Source organism: Pelophylax lessonae (genome assembly GCF_965119305.1).
Source record: "Pelophylax lessonae genome assembly, chromosome: 1".
Lineage (NCBI taxonomy): Eukaryota > Metazoa > Chordata > Amphibia > Anura > Ranidae > Pelophylax > Pelophylax lessonae.
The window spans coordinates 512372549-512397917 of NC_138768.1; the positions used below are offsets into that span (position 1 = coordinate 512372549).

Sequence of the window (25369 nt, forward strand, 5' to 3'; positions counted from 1 at the left end):
TAATAGCCACCAGCAAGGCAACTTTCTGGGACAGCAAAAGCAAAGAGATTTCTCGGATACCCGCAAAAGGGAGAAGGGGGTTGTTGCAGAACGGACAAAACCAAATACAGATCCCACGGAGGCAAAGGGTATCTCCTTGGAGGAGCCAGTGGAGGAGCCAGATGACGCACCCCATGAATAAAAGTGCGAATCAAGGAATTAGTCGCCAAGAGACACCGGAAGTAAACGGCCAAGGCCTAACACCTGACCTGTAAGCGCGCCCAAGGCCAAACGCTGCTCCACATCTTTCTGCAAGAAAGCAAAGACCCTCGCCATCGAAAAGGAGAGAGGATGCAACCCTTGACCAGCCAATGCACGTCTTCCAGGCACGATGATAAATCTTCCTGGGAGGTAGCATTCCGAGCTCTCAGCAAGGTAGGAATCACAGCATCAGAGAGACCTGTCCCTCAACACCTGGCTTTTAACTGAAAGCCAGAGACCTGAAAGCAGGATGGAAAATCAGCCCTTGAGACAGCAGATCTTCCCTCAGAGGCAGCCGCCAGGGGGGCTCTACGACCATTTTCCCTAGGTCTACGCCCCAAGACCGGCAAGGCCAGTCAGGGGTCACCAGAATCACCTGCACCCTTTCCACCGCCAATCTGCAGAGGAACCTGGACAACAGTTGTATCAGAGGAAAGGCATAAATCAGCCGACATCGGCTCCAAGGAGCCACCAACACGCCCGTGGCGCCTGCCAGCGGATATCGAGCACTGGTCACAAACCTTTTCCTTGGTGATTGATGTGAGCCACAGCCGTGGGATTTGTCTGATTTGCCCCTGAACTAGGAGACCGTGGAGTCAAGACGTCCAATGGAGCAGGCAGAATTGTATCGCCCTGAGCTCCAGAACAGTGATCAGTAAGTAAGATCGCCCAACAGGGATGAGTAATAACCCGTTCTCAACAGGAAATCGTTCAGATACCCGAGGATCACAATCCCCTTGAGCGGGAACAAGGCTAACACCCTGGTCAAAACAACAGTGAAGACTCAAGATTCCGGGGCACCAGGAACAGGGGTGAATAAAGACCCCTGAAACCTTTCCTGCCGAGGAACCTGCACCACCCCACCCTGTGCAAGTGGAGCCAGCACCGCCTCCCTGGGACGATCTGGAGACAAAACGGAGACCTGATGGAAAGAACCTGTCCGCCGGGCGAGACCGAACTACGGTCTTGAACCCTGAACGAAGTAGTTTGTGAACCCATGATTCCTGAACCAGAGACGCCCAGGGTTCTGGAAGGCAACGCAGACGTCCCCCTACCCCTGAATCAGGCGAGGGTATCAATTCATGCAGAGGTAGAATCATCCACTGAACCGGACTGGCTAGTCTCGGGCTCACCGACCAAGCCTTCTCATCCTCTCCGGAGGCACTGAACGGTTTACCCGATTCCTGCGCCCCTGAGGCACGAAAAACCCCCTGGTGAGCCTTGAAGGAAGGTCCCCGCTTACCTCGGGGTGCCTTAACTTTTGCGGATTGGGGGAGAAGGGTACTCTTACTCCCGGTTAGACCCTTGATTAGCTCATCCAAGGAGTCACCAAAAAGGCATTCCCCCAAAAAGGGAAGATCAGACACTGCCTTCTTAGAAGCCTGATCCGCCGACCAGCTCTTCAGCCACACCATGCGGCGAAAGGCAATCCCCCGTGCAGATACTCTCACGACCAGGGGAGCCTTGTCCAGGGCCGCATCACACGGATATACCATGGCCTGGGCCATCTGATCCGTGAGCTCAATGAGAGTTGGAGGAACCGACTCAGCCAGCAAGTTGCTCTTAAGCACCTTAATCCATTCCGCAACCGTCTGAGAAACCAGTACGGAGGCGAACACAGGCTTGAGGAGCAAGCCCGCCACCAAGTGCAGGTGAGGGGAAAGAGATTCCATGCGCCTGTCCACCGGGTCCTTAAACACCGGGGAGTCCTCCACGGGTACCACCATGGACTTATTCAACCGGGAAACAGTGTGGTCCACCCTAGGTGACACTGTCCAGCGATTGGAAACAGCCAGCAAAGAGGTAACGGCGCTGAAAGCAATTGGGCACCGCCAGCATATGCTTAATGCGCCGCCATTGCTCATTCACGAAACCTCCTCGGGGCAAGGGAAAACCTGACCCGACTTCTAGGCTATGCGGGAGCCAAAGACAACTCGCTTTCCTGACTGTGTGGGCTCATCATCAATTTGCAAAGTCTCCATGACTGAGCGAAACAGTGCTTCCACCAAGGTGCGTTCTCGCGCTGCAGCTGAGGACTCATCCTCCCCGCCGTCTGAGTGGGAGGACAGAGACCCCTCTGGCAGGGCGTTGTCCGTGGCAACCACATCAGGCTCTGAATCAGAAGACAGAGGGCATCGGCCGTTTTTGGATAGCAACTTGTGTCATGACAAGATCTACTTTGGAAGCCAGAGTTTCTATGGCTGCAGACCGAGACACTAAGAAAGACGATCCGGATGCACAAATAAGATCAGTGGGGACATTTTCACTTTGGGACTCCATTTTGGCAAGATAGAAAAAGAAGGTACACTGGTCCTTTAAATGCTTGATCGCGGTCCGTACCGCTATACCCCGTTACTGCCGGAGTCCCCCTTTAGCTAGCAGATAGCCTGATAGGAGGCAAAGGAGGCAAAGTGTGTCCCAGGAATGGCCAAAAGGACCCCCTTACTGTGCCAGAACCTGGAGCAGCTACCGCTCTGCACGCTGTCCGCAGCAAGTGAAAACTTCTGGAGGAAGTGACCAAACATCACTAGAGGCTGAACCCCCCTGAGCCCCAATATGGTGCCATAAGAAAGCATAGGAAATCACAAGGAAAATGGCTGCCGCCCATACAGTGCGGCCTGCCCACATCCAAGATGGCGCCCGAAAATGGCGCCAAACACCCAGCAAGGCAAGAAAATGGCTGCTGCCCTTACACCAATTCAGCCTGGCTGCCCACACCCAAAATGGCAGCTGAAAGCGCCAGCGATTAGGTGCCCAGGGAACAAGGCCATCGTGGGAATCCACCACAGGGGAACCCCCCCCCAGGCGTCAGACGCCGATATAGTGCCCCCATCGGGAGCAGGGAGGGCAGGACCTGTCCTGACAGGCCAGGGGGATCTTACAGAGACCGCAGCTCTGCCATCCCCAGGAGTGGGCCCACATCTCCCCCACAGATGACTGTCCCAGGGACACAGGGAGCATTGTATCACTCACCATACCACTGACAATGGGGCTCCGCTCTGAGGCAGCTCCCCTCCCACCCTGAGTGGGGGTGCTGCCAGCCAAGAGGGGTACGCTGCAACTCAGGGCGTTTCAGGTGGACGCATCTGACGAAAAACCTCTGTTCGCAGGCTGGTTCCCATCCGTCGGGGCACCATCGTGACAAGGCCTGTGCAGACCACAACCTGCTCATGCTCGTCGGCCAGGCTGGGAGACCATAAGGATCTAGATTATCCAGTGCGAAACCCCAGCCCAGCTGTCGCTTGTAGTTCACCAGGAGGAACCCCCTGACACTAGTAAGCAATAGTGAGCAAAGAAAAGTTAACAAACATTGCTCAAAGAAAATAAAAACAGGGACCATAAAATCTTTTTCTCCGAGTCCATTTGACAACACAGGAAATTCTTAGAATTCTCAGACTGTCAAGTTATGCAGCAAAAAGCATCAAGCGATCCTCAGCAGAGAGGAAGAGAACCCCACCAGACTCACCACCCAGCAGAAACAGGCACCTGCAGCCACAAGGATAATATGCGTGGCGATCAGGAAGAAAACAAAAAAAAGGAGTCAGCGCCATGGAATGAGGAGGGGCTCCCACCGCTAAATTGCTGCCCACAGGGCTCCACTGTCATAGCCGCTGCTATTTTCAATGGGAAACCACAGCAAAATGGCCACTCAACTAAACAAACATGGCCACCGTGCATAGAAATACACAGGCAACAACAAAATAGCGGCACCAGGAGGCTTCCAGGGACCCAAGAGGGATCCTTAGGCTTCAAGGACAGACCCAAGCAGGATGGTTGGCCCTGGCAGAAACCACCAGGTACAACCCCCTCCAGCACAGCCGATCGTCCATTCGCCGGTGGCGCACCCCTATCGCTAGTATAGGCCCTGCCCCCACCCTAGGAAAGTGGCCAGACCACCTAAACATCCCCAGCACAAGTACAACGGGGGGGGGGGGGTTGGGTAGGATGGGGGACAGATGAAAGGGGGGTGCCTGACAGGAAGGAGGGGAACCCCAGGGCCCGACCGTTCCAAGGAGGGGTGCACGCCCACCCCAAAACCCCCCAGGGGAAGAGGGGGGGACCGCTACTCACCATACCAGGAACCCTCTCCATCAAAATTGAGGGGCTGTCGGCCAGGAAGAACGCTGCAACTTGAGCTAGAGATCCGGTCGTATGCTACCTCGCTAGGCGTTTAACTCGCCGGCTAGGCAGACAAGAACTGAGTACCTATAGCAGGGAGAGGGAGTATACCCCCTGGGACTGCCCATAGCCAGATTATTTTTCTGCCTAGTGTCCTACTCCTGTAGGGGGCAGTATAACCCAATGGTTATGAAGATCAGGAGCTCCGTCAATGAACAAAAGAGAAAACAAGTATTCCAATTTGGGTAACAGCTGTACACAGGAATCAGCCAGAACAATCTTTCCCTCCAAAGAGGAACTCAGACCAAACCAAAGTCATCCAGTAGGTGTGATGAATTTAGGCAGAAAAAAAAAAAAAATGTGTTCTTGATCCATGGGTAAGAGATGATCCGCAGCAAACCGTTGAACTAAATCATTAGCAGCTCCCTTTACACAAGAACCAATCCCAATTCAAAGTACCAGAGATAGAAGTGAAAGCCAAACAACCCCATAACTAGATCTAACAGCTTGGAAACACTCTAGGAGCCATGGACAGGCCAAAATGCACCACCACTAACTGGTAGTGGTAATTCTCCACTGCAAATAACAGAAACCGTTGATGAGGCCGTAAAACCGGGATGTGTAGATAGGCATCTTTGATTGTGATGATTGTGAATGGACGCTAGAAAGTCCCACCGATGAAGTGGAGTCATTACAGATTAAGGGGATATTTCATCTCAAATTTCTGTTGTTTGAGACTCTTTGATGTCCAAGTTAGACTTGTGAGCTATAAATAAGTTGCAATAGAATCAGTATGACCTTCCCCACTCTGGTACAGGTATGCTGACCCCCTGGGACAACAGCCTTTTCTTTCTTGAAAGAATACCTCTCTCAGGACATTGAAGATACCCTTGAGTAGAGGGGAAAAGCAGCAAAACGCCTACTATGGAGGCTCTCAAAATTCAGAGTTTTTCATAAAGTTAGAACTGCAAATACTGGGGTGCATTGCAGCTTACGCATGTATTTGCAAATGTGTTCAGACTAAACCAGTTTAAACTGTTCGGACAATTCGGTCCCAGGCTGGTAAGTTGAGATGGGAATTTTTGTTCCCGATTCTCTCTTCCCCCCCCCCCCCAGGGTTTATTCACCATGTACAGTAATGTATAAACAAGAAAGTGAGCCTGCTGCTCGAGATCCAAGGTTTTTTTTGCAAGTATACCTCATGCTGGTTTGAAGACAGCTGCAAGAGTAAATTGGTGAATAATGACTACTTTGTAAATCATTCTGCTGAATAATACCTACATAGACTGATATAAACGCAGAATAGAAAGTTTGTCTTTCACAGAAGTTAATATTGAAGAGGTTACAACTGGCAACCCCAGACATACGATGCCCCAGGGGAATATGGCCTCTCAAATGCACCTCAGTCAGCCCTTTCATAAACACATACGGTTTTTGCGTATGCAAGGGAAGGGGGTAGTATTTATTGGTCAGATGCTTCCAGTACTGGTTTAAAATCGGGGAAAAAACAAACCACCAGTATCAGTTTTCTAACTGGTCTAGCTTTCACCCTTCCAAAAAAATAGTAACCTTAAACTGGCCAAACTCATTTTGCATTTGCAAGTCATGTCATCAACTTTAGCAACACTTGCATACGGAAAGCTGAAACCAAATCCTGCTTTCATACATTACGTGGAAATGGGCAACTTGGGTATGTTACACTGGACCTATGATTTGGTTAGAAAAATATATAAAAAAAAAAAAAAAAAAAAAAAAAAGGCATGCAAATTGACCTTGTCTTTTGAGTTTAGAAAGCATTAACAGTAGAATGTTATTATGAACCCACGTTCATAATGAATGGGCTGAAATCGCACTGCACAGAACTGCATGCAAGTTGCATAGGAACTTGCAGCACGAGCCTGTTCAATTCATATGCAGTTCCTAAAATTGAATTACTAAAATTGCGAATGAGCGAGGAGTAACAATGTTCAGCAGACCCAACTAGAAATATTTTGTAAGCGGTTAAAGACACCTTTACGCAAACGGCAGGTGCAATGGAGCTTGGTTACTTACCCATTTCCCTGTCTAGCAAGGTGGTAGACAATTGTAGCAGATGTTACGGTCTTTCCAGTACCAGGAGGACCTTGAATAAGACTGAGTGGGCGTTGCAGAACAGTCTTTACTGCATACACCTGAAAGTAAGAACACACATTTGATATCATGTTTGTCATATGACATTTGTCTACCCAGTTCATTGCCTTATATGAACTTAAAACCAATCAAAGCACATAACCAGGGATAGAATAAGACTAAAATATCTACAAACCCCAAAAAAAAAACTTCAGTAAAGATGGGCAGCGGCTTAGTGTAATCTAAACAATAAATAGTGCAGCGCTCATATATTAAATGTACACAAACAGCTACAAATAATAAAAATAATAAAAGTCCTAATGTGAAGTATTGTGATCATGCACGAGAAAGTAAGATGTGCTCCGCTCAGTGAATCCAACACCAAGTCACACTGTCTCCTCACCTCAATATTAGCCCCTGTGTCACCAGACGGGCTAATAAGGCTAAGTGCTATCTCCAAAATCAACGTGGGCCTGATCTAAATGACCCAACTCCTAGGAGTTGGTTTCTGTGTGTTTTATTTGTGCACTTATTAAATAATTTTTCTTGTAAATGGATGGCTGGTGTATGTTCTGGCCCCTTTCTCGCAGTTTTTGGGGTTAATTATTGCATTTTCAGTGCAGTCTTTTTCTCTTAAAAACTTGAGTTTTTAATATAGGCACTGGTGTTCTATCAGCTGGTCTGCTTTTACACTGAGGGCTGATTTTTTATATATGTATATTCATGGTTATCACTATGCAGGCATTTGTTGTTATATTATTGTTATATTATGCCTGCGCCCTGGTTATTTATCATACCGTTAGTATGATGAATAGGGATATATTTCGAGGTTAGGATTTATCCACTTGCATTTCCGGCTGTTTACATTTTGGTATCCATGGCAATTGATCGTGCTGGGTGGTACTGAGCGTGTATGAGCAGTGGGCGGTCTTCTGGAAGCCCTTCGCTCTATATGTGTAGCCGTGTCCCTCTCCTTCGCTGAGGGGTGCAAGGCGTACGGAGGGGGAGGGGCCGGTGACGTCACCCGCCATCCATCGACATCGGAGTGCGTCTGTCAGGCTATTCTAGTGCACTGTATACAGTGCTTGTTCAGGTAATTTTATGCACTTATATCAATAAAGTGGTTTTAAGGGATAAAGCACTATGTTCGGACTTTCTTTCCTATATTGCTGAGTTCTATGGATGGGAGTGTGCTTATCTATATACCATAAGATAAGTCTGGTACCGTTTGGAGAGTCCCCTGTCTGAGGATCTGCAGTCATAGGAGTTGGGTCATTTGGATCAGGACCACGTTGATTTTGGAGACAGCTCTTAGCCTTATTAGCCCGTCTGGTGACACAGGGGCTAATGTTGGTGAGGAGACAGTGTGACCAGGTGTTGGATTCACTAAACGGAGCACATCTTACCTTGTCTCGTGCATGATCATAATACTTCACATTGGGACTTGTATTATTTGTAGCTATTTGTGTACATTTAATATAGGATCGCTGCACTATTTATTGCTAATGCATGTGCTTTGGGATTTTGATATATTGACCCTTGGTGCTTAGCAGCTTTTTATCATTCGGGGCCAGGTTCGCTGATTTACTAATTTTTGGTTAGTGTAATACGCTTTGTAGCACTGGTCCATCAATTTTGAAGGATGGGTTTTTTTCTTAAACGAAACCTAATGAAAATTTCTTCAGATACTTTAATCACTTGAGGCTTCGTTTGCTTAGGTAAAAAGCTCACCCGGTATTGCTCTCATTTTGTAAGCAACATACAGGGCTACCAAAAAATACTTAAATAATTCATACAATAATCTATACAACGTGCATTAAATCATTATACAATACATAAAAAAAAAAAATTGCCAAAAAAACCTGTGCACCTTGATAAAGGTGCATGAAATCAATACACCAATAGTCCATCCAACAAGCCATGCAGTGAAAATAAATTGAGCAGAATCAGTTTAACTGTAGATAAATCAACTGGAAGTCCATAAACCATGCAGTCTTTAAACATCTTCCACAGGGTGAGAATTGTGATAGCAAATCTACTGACTTCAGAAAAAGAAAATGCACCTTTTGGAGTAGCCCAGTCAGAGACCAAACCATAACCACAGAGATGCTGTGGAATGACCTCAAGAGAGCAGTTCACACCAGACATCTTTGATGAGGCGAACCTTTTCTATAGGTCGGTCAATGGCAGACTCCATCACTGCATTGAAGCCTGGGCAAAGACACAATTGTTCCTGCCAGGTTTCTTTTAAAACAAAATGGACACTACTACACATCACTGCTGACAGTCTTAACCACAAAAGCAAAAACAATAAAAATGTAGATTACCTGTGAGTGGTTCAGATCTGGGAGTCCTTGTGCCGTAAATCTCTTGGGAAGCTGGCATTTGATAATTACATCTTCCACCTCGTGTCCAAGAAGCTTATGATATATGTACCCCGAAACTGACGTTTCATCAACAGCAAATGTCTTTAATGCACTCTGCATTCTATTTAAGGGAACATGAAAATGATGAAACAGAACGCTCAGTTTTGCTAACAAGCATAATGAATTAAAAAAGCAGTGTGTTCACATGATACACTTGGTTCAAATAAAACCAAACTCTGAGAAACTTGAAAATTATCTCTTGTAGGGTCTGCATCCATACTGCAAGGTTTCATGGCTTGTTTACATCTAAGGGACTTGTTAAAACTTGATTTACTTACCCAATCCTCCACACTGCTTAAAAAGATCCCCACAGCGTCTTCTCCCCTACACTCCCACAGTTCAAGGTTCTGGCACCATAGCTCTGCATTGGACATGATATATGGACAGCCCACTTTCAGAATGTGGGGAAGCAGAATATCAGCACGTTTACTCTGATCCACTTCAAGTGATAATTTTCAAATTATACACTTGACAAAATTGAAACTTACCTTTCCCCCTTCTTAACCACTTGCCAACCGCCCACATTATATTTACTGAGACAGTCAGCTCCTCCTGGGCAAAGTGATGTAGTACTACATCGCTAGCCCAGGAGCCTGTAGAGGGCAAGCGCGCCGCCGGAGGAGCGCTCTCGCCCCCGCTCGTTCCCCTACATCCCTGCGCGTGTGACCGGCCACTCGCGATCTCCCACTGGAGAGGGAGAAAGGCAGGCGGCTAATGTAAACACAGCCGCCTGTCATTCTCCCTGGTGTAACAGCAGAGATCATACAATCCTGCTATGTAGGATTGTATGTCTCTGTAGTTACATGAAAACCACACCCCTATACAGTTATAAGCACGCCCCTAGGGACACATTTAACCCCTGCATCTCTAAGTTAACCCCTTCCCTGCCAGTGTCATTTTTACAGTAACAGTGCATATGTATAGCACTGATTACTGTAGTAATGTCACTGGTACCCCCAAAAGTGTCAAAAATGTTGCAGTCATGCAAAAAAAAAAAAAGCAGATCGCCATTACTCAAAAAAAATAAATAAAAAATGACAAATCTTTCCCTTAGTAAACACAATAACTTTTGCGCAAACCAATCAAAATACGCTTATTGCGATTTTTTTCACCAAAAATATGTAGCCAAGAACAAATTGGCCTAAAATGTTAAAAAATTTAGATTACATTTTTTGGGGGGAATTTCATATAAAAAAAATGTGAAAAATATTATTTTTTGAAAATTTTCGCTCTTTTTGTTTATAGCGCAAAAAGTAAAAATCGCACAGGTGATCAAATAGCACCAAAAGAAAGCTGTTTGTGGGGAAAAAAAGGACGTCAATTTCATGTGGGTACAGCGTTGCACGACCGCGCAATTGTCCGTTAAAATCACGCAGTGCCGAATCGCAAAATAGGCTCTGGTCTTTGAGCAGCCAAATCCTCCGGGGCTTAAGTGGTTAAAGAAAAATTTGAAAGACCAAGTGTCAAACATTGCCAAATTCTAACAGTTAGGGCCGAGGTAAGTATTTTTCTAGTGCTGGAAAAACGCTGGTGTCTGCAAGGATACACAGAATCATGTTTTCTATGTTCTGTTCACATTATAGCACAGGAAACAGATGCAGAAGACACAGATGCTGTATTGAAATCTGCATATCTCGACACCTCTTTGCGGACGTGTGGCAGAGGCACCTGTGGTGTCATGTAGTGTTAATAGTGTGTTTTTGGTCCACCACTTAAAAGTTCATCACACCATCCTAATATCCTCTATGAGAACCTAGGATTGGGCTCTCCAAGGCATGGAAAGCACTAGTTCCTGAGTGAAGGCAAGTGTATTCTCCACATGAGAATTTGGCAGGTTGCGTTTACCATCATACTTGGTCATTCGCAACTTCTCCAAATTAACATTTTATTGCTTAGAACACTTAAGACCCATCAGCATTGTCAAAATTAATACAGCATAAGAGCTCTCCCACCTCTCCTCTTATTTCTGGTGGATACCTCCAAGTTTTTCCTTCTCTTCACACTCTCTGAAGGACCACCAATCCACAAACACTGAACATAGATAATTGTACACCTCTGCATTGTGGTGCATTTTTTACCCAATAACGTTTTTGGTTAAATCAACAGAAACACAGCAAAGCACATGTCAAGGGGCCTTGTCGAGAGTTTAACAACCCTTGTAATAAACTTTATACGTGCTCTGATGTGTGTCCATCTATTTCAGTGGAAACAGCATCTGCAAAAAATTGTATATGGCAAAAATAAAAAGCTGTGAACTCAGCCTGACACAAGTGATCATCATACCAACAGGTTCTCTAAGCTAGCTGCCCAATACGCGATTTATAGTCTGTTGCAGAATAAGCCTTAGGACCCGACTTCTCTGCTGTAGCTCATAACTGATCATCTTCCTAACCCCAGCAACAAAGTAAGCTCAGATTTTCACTAGTAAGGCAACTCCTAATCAGCTCAGTTCACATGCCTAGATTTGTTAAACGTTTCCAGCGTAGAAAAAAAAGAAGAAGAAAAGAACCAAACGAGAAATACATAAGGACAGTGTGAACATGTACTTTAGGTACAAGTGTTTCAGGGAATCACAAACCTGTCAAAAGATGTTGACTTCCAAACAAAATCCACCTGAAAATTGTGTGTAACTTCCACTGGTGCTCCAACGCTGCTTCTCAATTCAATGGCAATTTCATCACCATAATCTACACAACTCTGTTAAGTAATATAACAAAACTTCTTGCATTACCATTAAAGTAGTTTTAAACCAACATTTTTTTAGCAACACGTTGAGAATAAAATAAACACTACCCAGTAAAGTTTGTTAAAATTCTTACCCCAGCACTTTTACAACTTTCAAAGCTGCTGGCTCCTGCTCTACCAATGCTGCTTGCCTTAACTTCTGGTCTTCTCTTCCCAGTGGACAGTGCAGACTCCAGTCAGTCTGTTAGTTTGGAGAAGGGAGGTGGCAAGAGCAGGGAAGCGCCTTGTCATTCTAGGCTAAGGGGCTGTGTGTTTCTATTGATACACACTCTGGGGAGAGACTGCTCTAGTCCCAGGGACTTCATAGAATGTTGCAAGTGAAAGCAGCTAGTCTGAAACAGGAAGCATTGGGCAACGGTCATGGCACCAGCTGAAACTGGAATATGGGGAAAGATTAAAATATAAAAAAAAGCAAATGGCCAGAAAGTGATTAAATCAACTGCTAAAAAGGCTCAAAAAACACTAAATACACTGCCATTACTAACTAGAGCACACCTTCCAAGCAACAGAAAACAGAACACTAGGCTTCACTTTAACTGCTGCAGCCAGACTTAAAGCAGTATTAAACCCAAAAACAAAAATATACATAAGAGGGCGCAAATGCCTAGTGCATTACCACAAAAAAACATTAAAAGAGATGGGTGACTCCAGTCATATGGTGGAAAAGATAACGCGTTTTTGGGAACAGACCTCCATCCTCAGAGATTTAGACTCTTTTACTGTAGTTTTAGCACATTTCAGTGCACCGCTGAGAGCCTGAGCCAGCCGCTCCCACCCCCTGCACAGCCCGACGCTCCAAAGAGCCCTGAAAGAGCAGAGCAAAGACTAACAGTCATGGACTCTCTGCTCACTGAAGACACAGAACGATCATTTATCTTTGATTGCTCAGTTCTCTGGCTTAGAGGGGGGCTTTGGATTGATGCTGCATCCACCTAGGTGAGAATGGATGTTTGTTTTCTTAAATTCCAAAACTTCTTTTATAAAAAAATAGCTACCTGTCAAACTAGCAGACCCTGCCAAATAGCGGACCTTGTCAAATTAAAATAAATATATACACACTTTTCTCTCTCTCTAATACATACACACATATATATTATATATATATATATATACATATATATATATATATATATATATATATATATATATATATATATATATATATATATATATATATACACACACACACACACACACACACACACAGCTTTCCTGGTACCGGCTTTTAATCCCTGTACAGGAATGCCAACTTATTGCTGCTACCAGTTACCAATTTCCAGGGGCAAATGCAATTTTGGAGATTTGTCTGGAAATTACCTGTCTATACATGAAAGGAAAAAAAAAAAAAAAATCTGCCTTTTGAGGGTTATATACACTTGTGTTATCTAGGCTTAAAGCGTCCTTAAAAATGCATACCATTTTTACAGTCATTCACCAGCATTTTTTGTAATACTTTAGTAACCCCTATAGCCTGAGATCATAATATGGCTTCCCCAAAAATCACACAATCTAGAGATCTGCACTGTGCTACCAGCACACATTCACTTGACTTAATTCAGTTCAATGGAAAGACTACTAGGGTGACAAGCTGCAAACAGACTTTATATTGAAGTGAATGGAGTCAAGCTAGGAGACTGAGCCTGCTTACAAATATGCTGGCTTCCAATCTCTTATGAAAACAAGAGTGTTATTCCAATTGCAAACAGCGCAATTTCAGCATGCTGCAATGCTATTAATAAATGGCATCCCAATGAATTTACAAAGCAAAATATATGCTCTATGCTTTGGCACTAACAAGAATAAAATAAAGGATACTGTCTGGGACCTTTATTACATGTCCAATCCCTTTCCACAAAGGAGCAAGGTCACCTTTGTACCGCAAACAGATTTCATCCCCTTGCATTAAACGCATGTCTAAAAAGAAAAAAAAAAGAAAAAAAATTATAAACACCATATACATCATCACATCCCTCCCCCTCCTGAAGACTCCTGGGATGCAAGTATGTATGTAAAGTGTAAAACAAGTAAATATACTTTCCTATCCATTTACTAATGTTAGCAGCATCAGGATTAGAAATAGTTCATGTTGATAGAGAGTGAAGATCCACTTTAACCACTTGCCGCCCTCCAGCCGTCAAATGATGGTGGAACGGCCTCCACCGCGCCCCTGCGGCAATCGTGGCCACGCCGTGTTGCTAGGACCTGATATGATCAGTTGTATCCAATCACAGCCGGTCACATGTAAATGAGGAAGTGCCGTTTATCAGTGTGTGGCGAGGAGAGGCGATCAGTGGCTCCCCCTCAAAGGGGAGCCTAGGACAGATAATCTGGGCACTGATCATCAGTGCCCTGATTACTGTAAAGTAAAAAAAACGTGCCAATCAGTGCAGGCCCGTCAGTGCTTATCAGTGCCCGACCGTCAGTGCTGCCTCTCAGTGCGGCATATTAGTACCTCCTCATCAGCGCACATCAGTGAAGGAGAAAAATTACTTATTTTCAACATTTACTCACAGAAAAGAAAAACTTTTTTTTCCTTCAAAATTTTCTGTCTTTTTTCTTTTTGTAAGAAATAAAAAAACCCAGCGGTGATTAAATACCACCAAAAGAAGGCTCTATTTGTGTGAAAAAAAGATAAAATTTTATATGGGTGCAGTGTAGCATGACTGTGCAATTGTCATACAAAGTGTGACAGCGCTGAAAACTGAAAATTGGCCTGGGCAGGAAAGGGGTGAAAGGACCCAGTATTGAAGTGGTTAAAGCGGTTGTAAACCCTATAAAAAAAAAAATAAAAAAAAAACCTGCAAGACAAAGGCATAATGAGCTAGTATGCATCGCATACTAGCCCATTATGTGTAACTTACCTTAAAACGAAGCCCCGACACGGACCCCCGGACATCGATGCGGGCGCTGCCATGATCCCTCGTCGTCTCTTCCAGGTTCGGTGGCTCCGGCGCGCTGATTGGCCGGAAGAGACGGCTCCGGCGCGCCGATTGGCCGGAGCCGCGATGACGTCACTCCCGCGCATGCGCGCGGGAGTGATTTTTCCGGCAAGCTCCCGGCAAGTTAATTGAAGGTCCCCCCCGGACCTTCAGAGCGCATGCGCCGCTCGCGCGAGCGGCTGCATGCACTGTAAATATCTCCTAAACCGTGCCGGTTTAGGAGATATTATTTGTACCTACAGGTAAGCCTTATTATAGGCTTACCTGTAGGTAAAAGTGAAAAAAGCGGGATACTACCGCTTTAAGGACCAAGCCTATTTCTGAAACTTGTTTACAAGTTAAAATCAGTATTTTTTTTTTCTAGAAAATTACTTAGAACCCCCACCCCCCAAAACTTAATATACATTTTTTTATTTTTAGCAGAGACCCTAGAAAATAAAATTGAGATTGTTGCAATACGTTTATGTCACACCGTATTTGCACAGCGGTCTTACAAATGCAATTCTTTTTAGAAAAAATAAACTTTTTATTTTTGTAATTCAAAAGAGAAAAAAAACCCGTAAAGTTAGCCCAATTTTTTGTGAAAGATGTTACGCCAAGTAAATTGATACCAAACGTGTCATGCTTTAAAAATGCGCACGCTCGTGGAATGGCAACTTGGTACTTAAAAATCTCCATAGACAAAAATTTCTACAGGTTACCAGTTTAGAGTTAGGTTCAGAGCTAGAATTATGGCTCTCACTCCAACGATCGCGGCGATACCTCATGTGTGGTTTCAACACCATTTACATATGTGGGCGCAACTTGCATATGCATTCGCTTCTGCGCATGAGCTCGGAGGGACGGGATTAATTTTTTTTTTTTCTTATTTTACTTTTTACTTTTACACTGCCCCTTTAAAAAAGTATTTTTTTTGATAACTTCATTCCTATTACAAGGAATGTAAACATCCCTTGTAATAGAAATAAGCAGGACAGGTCCTCTTTAATGTGAGATCTGGGGTCAAAAAGGACCTCAGATATCACATTTACATGTAAACAAAAACAAAAAATTTGGCCCTTTAAGGCCGTTGGGTGGAAGTGACGTCCTCCAAGGGCATAGAGTCGAGTGGGGCCCATCTTGCCTTCACTTGGCTTCCTCTCCCCATCAGGAGAGGGTATCGACAGCTCCGGTAAGCGGGGCAAATGACCAGGAAACTAGAGGGTTGGGCACCTCTCCCCTCTATAACAGCGATCCTGTGGCGAATCTGCCGCTGGGACCACTTATGTTAAAAGACAACGGCCAGCCGTGCAAAAAAATACCGGGGTTATGGCAGCTATCTCCCAGTTTTTAAAGCCTTTATTACCCTAAAAAATAAAAATGTATCCAGTTACCTTAAAGCAGGTTATACAGCACAGTGCTTGTGCCGTTTAATTTGGCCCCCTGTAACACCTAAATAAACTGTCTGATCCTGCCAGTCTGCCCTCCCCTCTGTACACTGATCACGGTGTATCATGGCTGCTGAGCCCTAGCACCATAATCAGAGTATGTGCCTCAGTCATCTGCAGCCATCTCCTGTGTCCTGTTCCCCCCTCCCTGCCCATCCGTGTGTCATGGCCCGTCCACCCCTCCTGCTGCTCAAAGAACGGGTAATGTATTCTATAATCATATATTAAATAATCTATATTCTATAATCACCTGTCTCCTAAGCCCGTGTGCATCAGTCTCTGTTTTATTAAAAAAAAAAAAAAAAAAATAATGTGAATACTTGACATTAGTGTGCTGCTCAGCAATTACGTGACCGGCCGGCTTTTTTGCTCTCCCCTCCTCTCCTCCCGTCAGCAGGGGAATCTTGGCCTTGCCCCTGCAGCTGTCAAGACAGGGAGAAGAGTGAGCCGGCCGGTCATGTGATCGCCGAGCAGCACACTGAAACCAGGTATTCACAGCATTTTTTTTTTTTATAAGACAGACAGAGGCACACAGGCTTAGGAGACAAAAGAGAATTATAGAAAGCCATACAAGTGGCTTAACAACCACTTTAATGTCAAAGTAGCGACGTAAAATATACGGTGGGCGGTCCAAAAGTAGTTCATATTCTGCAAGATACGTGTCACACGTGTATATAATCCCCCCCCCCCCCCCCCCCAAGCAAAATATTGCAACTAGAAAATTACCAGAATCAGTTTTTGGCAAAGTGAAGTAAGCAATTCTTTTCTTGTTAAGGCCAAGGTCCCATCGAACTGTAATGTTATCTTGAGTCTACAGAATTAAAACAAGTTTGATTTAAATTTTCTGAAAGTGAACACATTTATCAGACATACTAGGAAGCAGACCTAACAATGAATCAAAAATTAGCCAACCTTGTCATTTTACATCAAAACTACTTTGAAGGTTTTGTAAAAACGTCAGACATGCAATCTGACACATCTTTATTGCTTGCCTATACTGCCCACATAAATGGAGTATAAATTATACATTTCACTTTTCTGGACTATCAAAACATGAATCTAAGAACCAAAGGAGAAACCTGTTGTAGTAGCGGAGGAAGAATTAGATATCACTGTTTAAGCGCCTACTGGAAAGCCCAGTCGGGAAAAATGACTAAGGCAGATAGGAATAGGAGCTAGAGCATAATAAACCTATTTACTACACAAAAATTAATGTGTCTGTGCATTTTATTTAACATGCAAACAATTAACCTTTGAAACTGCTAAAGCTCAGTAATTGTCCGCTAAAAACGACTTACCTGGGACTCTTTCAGCTTTTTGTCATAATCAGCCTCAAGTTTCACAAGCGGTCCAAATATATTTTGGTACTGATATGCATCCTCATATCTAAGCAGAACGTGCTGAGGCTCTTCATCAACACCAGGTTTTTCCAGATCCTCTAGGGTTGCAGAAGGGTTTTCCTTCAAATTGGGGAAGGGAAAAAAGTGTTCACACATTTAGAACAAAGTATCTTTAGAAAAAAAAAAAAACTTGTAACTCCGACTTACAAAAGGATTACAGTGTTTATAAAACCAATTGTTTTAACTTAGTCTAAGAATAAGGCAGGGTTGAGACACCAATCAGGTAATTTTTTGGGCTGTTGTGTCCAGCTGGGGAGATTTCTCTTGGATTCCTCTTGTGGAGATGCAACAGGAAATAAGAAAATGTCTCCAAAATGAACTGAATTTCTAGAGAAAGGTCACAGTAACAGGTGTGCAGGATTTTTCTATTATCTTCAGCTTTACTGACACCTACATTTTTGTATTTCTTCTCATTTTCTCAGGTAGTGTTTATAAGGACAAATAGAGGAGTGAATCTCCCCAGGAGGAACAAAGACTGCAACAAACACTTTGGCTGGGTTCACACTGCTGTGTGGAGTGGCTCACAGCAGGGGTCTGGTGCATCCCTGTTCCAGGGACGAATTGGGCCTGGATTTTTGGCTGGATTCGGACCCGAAATGGACCGGAAGATGCACAGGACTCTTCTGCAAACTTCTCCGCAGCCATCCTGGGGATGTGTGAAACCGTCTCCCAGTAAGTTCGCCACACTGCCACATTTTCTGGGCTCCACGCTCATCTGCCGACCTGGGAACAACATAGCGGTTGCCACTGAGAAGAGGGGAGGGAGACCAGAGAAAATCAGTTCACTGAGCTCTCAGTCCGAACCCATAAGCAACGTGTTGCATCACTTTCAGGCGCTGCGGCTTCAGCGATCTATGTGCCCTTAGCTTCAACGGAGGGCAGGTGAGCAATCAGGGGTCTAAAAAACCCGTGGTGTCTAAAGAGAACCTGCCATAGTAAAGCATCATAGGGGACCTTTCGCATCAAATATGATCAAAATCCATTTAATTCAGGTGCTTATACAGCACAGTCAATTTATGAAGCCCTTTACACACATACATAGTAAAATACAAAGTTAGTGAGAAAAAAAAAAAGTTAAGAAGTTAAAAGCCACCTGGATTACTTTTACTTAAAGCGGTAGTATCATGCTTTTTTACACTTTTACCTACAGGTAAGCCTATAATAAGGCTTACCTGTAGGTACAATTAATATCTCCTAAACCGGCACGGTTTAGGAGATATTTGCAGTGCATGCAGCCGCTCACGCGAGCGGCGCATGCGCTCTGAAGGTCCGGGGGGACCTTCAGTTTTGCTTGCCGGAAAATAACTCACGCGCATGCGCGGGAGTGACGTCGTAGCAGCTCCGGCCAATCACAGCGCCGGAGCCGCCGAACCGAGAAGAGACGGCGAGGGATCATGGCGGCGCCCGCAGCGATGTCCCGGGGTCCGTGTCGGGGCTTCGTTCTAAGGAAAGTAAAACATAATAGGCTAGTATGCGATGCATACTAGCTCATTATGCCTTTGTCTTGCAGGTTTTTTTTTTTTTTTACATTTTGGGTTTACAACCGCTTTAACGGCCAATTGCCGGCTGAAAAAAAAAAAAAAAAAAAAGACACCAAGCTCATGGCTGCAGCCTGAGTAATAAGCTTGCATGAACCATTTAAATTCCAGGTGGTTTTAAAAATGGCCAAATTATGTAAAGTGGTTACTGTAGAAGGGCACATACCCACCTGCTATCCTACATCTGTGGGTCTCTCACAAACAATCCATTAGAAATAGATACACAAGCAGGATTCAGAAGCGGTACTTAGGCAATGATCTTATTCCCCTAGCTTATTCTGATCACATGCTTGCTATGGGAGTATGTGGTAAAGTACTGCATTACAAAGATTAGTTTGATAACTGTCATATGCTACAATGCATTGATTGTTTAAAGTGGATCCTTCATGAATATAAGGTGTGCTCTACTGCCAGTCCACCACTCATTAAAACAGCATAAAAAAAAAAACAAAAAAAAACCACTAAGGCTTAATGTACACGGGAAGTTTTCAAAAGTCCTTTGAACGCCGAATTTAAAAGGACGTTTAAAACATCCGAGACCCTCCCAAATACCCACAATGCAAGAAAAATATATATTTTTCAGCCATTTTCATTTGAGAGAAGAGTGAGCAGTGGCAGAGAGAGCAGTATGTTTGGAGAAAGCTGTATTTTTTGGGGTGTTTTCACTATGGATCCTAGCATGAGCATGTGTGAGGAAATGCTCCTGATGTTGCTGAGGCTCCAAAGACGTAGGAAATTGCATGAGAGGACCAGAGTTCGCCGCTACTGGACTCATCCATTGATGGCTCAACGCATGTCTACGGGATATTTTGCTAATATGCATGTCCAGCTGCGTCATTATCCTGATAAATTCTTCAATTCTACGAGGATGTCTATTGGTACGTTTGATGATCTCCTGGAAAGGCTGCGACCCCGTCTAAATCGCATGGACACCAAAATGAGGAAGAGAGTGTCACCAGAGGAACGTCTCTTGGTGACTCTCATATGTGTACATCTCTCTCTCTGTAATATATATATATATATATATATATATATATATATATATATATATATATATATATATATATATATATATATTATATGTAACTGCTGTATATGTAATGATTTTTTTTCTGATTTTAAGGTTTCTGGCCACAGGCCAATCATTTGTATCCCTACACCATTACTTCATGATGGGTGTTGCAACAGTTGCAAAAGTGGCACGTGAAACCTGCTTTGCAATGTGGGAGGAGCTACATAGAGATGTAATGCCAGTGCCAACAGAACAGATGTGGGAAGAAGTAATTGATGAATTTTCAAAACAGATCAAAACAGACTTTCCAAATTGCATCGGAGCTCTGGACGGAAAGCACGTTGAATTAAGAAGCCACCCAAATCTGGTTCACTATATTTTAATTATAAAAAATATTTTTCAATTGTACTCCTGGGATTGGTGGATGCTCATTCACGCTTCATATGTGTGGATGTTGGAGCCTATGGGAGTTAGGGGGATTCGAGAATTTTTCGTGAGTCCGCCATGGGGCGTCACCTATATGAAGGCCGTTTTGCGATTCCTGGATGGAGGCCTCTTCCATGTACAACAGAGCCTAGCCATCCATTGGTCATTGTAGCTGATGAGGCGTTTGGCCTTGCTGAAAACATAATGAGGCCCTATAGTGGACAAGGACTTAGTCATAAGGGAAAAATTTTTAACTATAGACTGCCGCACAAGACGAGTTGTCGAGTGCGCATTTGGAATATGTGCAGCTAAGTGGAGGGTACTCCTATCTGCAATGCAATTGGATGTGGAAAACGCTATTGTAGTTCTCGCCTGCTGTGTTCTACATAACTTTGTGATTGACAAAGAGAGAGGATCCACTGAGCCTGCACCTCCAAACCCTGCCCAGAGCATTCAGTTCCTGGACCTGCGCTCCACTGTTCGAGTTATGCCAATTAGAAATCAGTTTGCTGATTATATTGTTTTCACAGATGGTAGATTGCCCTGGCAGGATGCACATATCTAGTTTGGTATCTCTTTTCTATTTTTCGATATCGTTATGTTTGAATTTTAATAAAATTGTTTGAATTTGAATAATAGTTATGTTTGAATGTGAACACTACTTTACAAATAAAGGATTGTTTCTTCAACCCCCAAAAAATATTGTTTTGGCTCGATAATTCTGAAGGGGGGGGGGGGTGTCCTCAAACCAACAACCACACAAACCCAAAATCTGCAGAGTTGGGTCACCCTGACATGGCAGCTGCAAACTCCGGGGGCAGAGTCAGGTCCCCCTGGCATGGCAGAGTCCGGTCAACCTGACATGGCAGCTGCAAACTCTGGTGGCAGAGTCAGGTCACCCTGGCATGGCAGAGTCAGGTCACCCTGGCATAGCAGTTGCAAACTCCGGTCAACCTGACATGGCAGAGTCGGGTCACCCTGGCTTGAGTGTCGCTGGTCAGCTTGGGGTGGTAGCAGGCCGGTGGGTGGGCTGCAGGGTACCCGGCTTAAGGGTCCAGGCGGGCACAGTTTAAGCTAGCTGGAAAACATCAAATTTTTGTATATATATGTGTCATGTGATGCAAAACGCAAGCGCTAAACGTGGGTGGTCGCTTTTGAAACACCGGTGAACACACAGCCTGAACGCAAAAAATTGCTTTCCAAAAAACGACAATAAACACAACTGCCTCAAAATGACTGTAAATGACAGTGTACATGGACAGATAAGATGACAGAGGAGGGTTCAGGGGCTTCTGAAAAAAAAAAAAAAAAAAAAAAGCCCAACTGCTCCTAAACATCCGTTTACAAGTAGCCAAGTAGCAGTGTACATGAGCCCTTAGAACCTAGGCTCCCGTTGAGTCCAGGAAACTTGTGATGCAGACACTGCTTCCTGGGCAAAAAAAACTGCATATTCGAAATCTCAGAAGAAAGTTTTTTCTTGGGATTTCAAGTACCCAGGTTTCCCAGGATACAGCAGTGACATCAGCAGTGCCTCACTGAATTTTTAAAAGCTGGGGTTGAGGTAAATATTTAATATTTTTTGTCAAAGCTGTTTTTGTGGAGGGGAACTGGCAGTAAAGCAGACTTTCCTTTTTCATTTGCTTTAAATTTTGAAAAACTTAAAAATAAATACCTTCCAGAGCTCCTCTAGCTTGTTTATTTGCTGAGCTGTAATTTGGCGAGCTCTCAGCTGCTCTTGTTCAGATGGAATCTTCACCAGCCAAGAAAGGAAGCAACGATCTTGTATAAGCGGCTGCCACTGAGAGCTATCCCAGTTAATATCCTTCAAGCTGCTTTGACTAGCACAGGGCTGCCTGAAAAAGGGGGGAAAAAAATAAATAAATTTGGTTTTTAATGCAGCACCGAGGAATAAGAAATTAGGTGCTCTTTTCTGGTAATACATGTGTGCTCTAATTGTTACATAACAGGAGAATACCCACGTTATGAGGGGATAAAAGCAAATCTCATCCTCTCCTGTAATTTGATGCCCTTTATTTCAGGTGAAAAACATGGTCCACCACACAATTAAAGCTCGCCCATCTACAGAAATCACATTGCATTACACAGCTACATAAAAATGCAAGCTCTGTTAAGAACAGACTGTATGGACACCCTAAATGAAATGTTCAGCCCCACTCATTTCCATAATAGGTAAACAGCAGGACAAACCAACAACACTGTCAGCGGCTTCTAGCACTGCGCCTCCTGTACAAAGACCAGTCTAAGGGTGTGTTGAAAATTAGAGCTCAAGGGTCAGCCTGAACAGAGAAATGGATTTGTAGCTATAACTACTAACCACTCAATGAGCAAGACATAGAGGTAGGATTCACAGAAAAAGTGAAAGGGACAGTGGGTAAAAACTGGATTTTTGTCTTACCATAAAATCCCTCTGATGTTCATTGACAGACACAGCTCCATATCTTCTTGATCGATGGGTTTATGCTGCTCTAAACAGGAGTAGGACACTAGGTGGAAAAAAAAATTTGACCACACCTATAGGGCAGTTTTAGGGGTATACTCCCACTTCCTGCTATAGGACTTCAGTTTTGTAACAAGCAGTGTCAGAAGAACATAAAACCCAACTCAATAGAGGGGCGGGTGCTGTGTCCGTCAATGAACATCAGAGAAAAGGATTTTACGGTAAGACAAAAATCCAGTTCTCTTTCGTTCATTGACGGACACCGCTCCATATCTTCTTGACTGATGGAACGTCCCAAAGCAGTGTCAAATATGAAGGGTTTCTCTGTTAAAAAGAAAGGAGGGGCGGGAAGAACACAGCAAAAAAAAAAAAAAAAACTTCCCAAAGGCTAAATATAGCCAACCAGGCAAAACAAGAGCTCAACCAGGAACAACTGGAGCCAATGACAAAAACAACAAATACACCCTAAAAAGTCTAAACCTCTTCAACAGCGGCCTGCAAAACCTTGCGGCCAAAAGAAGTATCCGCAGATGCCAACACATCCACGTTATAAAATCTTGTGAAAATGTGCACAGACAACCACGTGGTCGCCTTGCATACCTGCATCACTGGTGCCTGATGACGGAAGGCCCAGGAGGGACTAAGCGTCTGATCCATCTGGAAATGGTCGCAGCAGACGCGGCCATCTGTGAAGACAGAGAATCCGATTTCCAGAACGACTCAGTCGCCGCCAGGTACACCCCAATTGCCCGAATCGCATCCAAAGAATGTAAGGGAACCTCTTTAGGATGATTAGGCTTAGGACACAGAAGGCAACACAAGGTCTTCATTTAAATGGAAACCAGAGACGACTTTAGGAAGGAACGACTGACCGGTACGAAGCACAACGTTGTCTGTGAACCACCACGTAAAGTGAACGACAGGACAACGCAGCCAGCTCTGACACCCTGTGTGCAGAAGTAATTGACACAGAAGGTAGCTTTTTTGGTGGCTAAGTGAGCAAAGGAATCTCACAAATATTTTCAAAGGGTGGTTTCTGAAGAAAACACCAAATTGAGGTCCCATGAGGCAACAGAGACCTCACAGGGGGAGCCAGGTGGAGAACCGCCCGAACAAAGGTTTTAACCAAGGAATTTGTGGCCAACAGGCGTTGAAAGAAAATTGCCAGAGCCGATATCTGGCCTACCCAAGGCCAAATGCTGATCTACACATCTTTGGAGAAACTCCAAGACACGAGACACCGAAAAGGAATCGGGGGGGACCCAAAACCCCCCAGACTCACACCAAGTAATGTACGCCCTCCAGACTCTGATAAATGTTCCTAGAAGTAGATTTTCTAGCTTTTAAAAACTTAGGAATCACTGATTCACAGACACCCCTCTATCCTTCAACACCTGGCTTTCAATAGCCAGGCCATCAAAGCCAGCGACTGTAAAGCAGGATGGAAGATCTGTCCTTGAATTAACAGATCTTCTCCGAGAGGGAGTCTCCAAGGGACATCTGCGACCAGCTATACTGGGCCTGCGTCCCAGGACCCGGGAATCCCTTCTGCCTCAATCCTTCACAGAAGTCTTGGCAGAAGAGTCAGCAGAGGAAACATATATTAGACGATATCGGCTCAAAGGAGCTACAGGAGTGTCTGTGCCGTCGGCCAGAGGATCCTGAGACCTTGCAACGAACCTTTGCACCTTCCTGTTGAGACAAGAGGCCAACAGGTCCACATTGGAGTCCCCACCTGAGGGATAGTTGATTAAACACTAAATGAAAAAAAAAACAAAGGGCGCACTGGCCTAGCGCATTATCCTCAATAGTAGGCTTTATTAATAAAAGAGTATATACTCAAAGGTTGTAAAAAAGCATACCTAAACCAAATATATGGAGCAATTTAGGTCTATGACCACTGTCCTCAATAGATGTATGACGCATTTTGAGGCAAAGACCGTTCAGGGCCCTACAGGGGCTTTGCATCAGCCATCTATTGAGGACAGTGGTCAGACCTAGATTGTTCCAGCTGTTTGGATATGCTGCTTTACAACCTTTGTGAGTATATACTCGTAACAAAGCCTAATATTGAGGATAATGCGCTAGGCCGGTGTGCCCTTTGTTTTTTGATTTTAGTACCTTCGGACAACCCCAGTCTTACAGGGCAGCAAGGCTGTAGCAATTTGGGAAGCCAAGTAGGAGTTCTGTGGAATGAATTAGACAGGGGGCCGTGTTTCTGAGCACAGGAGAGAGGTGCTACAGCTTTGCATTTGTTTTGGAGTTGATGAAACCCCTCCTGATCCAACTTCTGCCGACTGAAGTGATCTGTCTGTCAATTTTCCACCCCTGGAATATGCATGGCAGAGATAGCTGGAACAAAGAGTTCTGCCCATTTTACAATGCCGGCTACTTCCCGGGCCGCTAAGGCACTTTTGGTGCCCCCTTGAGGATTGACATATGCCACAGCTGTAGCATTGTCCGACTGAATCCTCACCGGGTGCCCCTGCAGACGATCCGTCCATTGAATTAGGCAAAGCCTGATCGCCAA

At 44.4% G+C, this 25369-nt stretch overlaps 1 protein-coding gene across 1 annotated transcript in view; it reads right to left on the reverse strand.

Moving 5' to 3' along the window:
• The window catches only part of UPF1 (UPF1 RNA helicase and ATPase), a 117846-nt gene that overhangs the window by 49229 nt on the left and 43248 nt on the right, over window positions 1-25369 (reverse strand). The window contains exons 5-11 of the mRNA XM_082263597.1: window positions 22054-22234; window positions 17304-17465; window positions 16732-16816; window positions 13455-13553; window positions 11473-11581; window positions 8796-8955; window positions 6412-6530 (exon numbers count right to left, since the gene is read on the reverse strand). Coding sequence (XP_082119723.1) covers window positions 6412-6530; window positions 8796-8955; window positions 11473-11581; window positions 13455-13553; window positions 16732-16816; window positions 17304-17465; window positions 22054-22234 — 915 coding nt within the window. The remainder of the gene's footprint in view (window positions 1-6411; window positions 6531-8795; window positions 8956-11472; window positions 11582-13454; window positions 13554-16731; window positions 16817-17303; window positions 17466-22053; window positions 22235-25369) is intronic.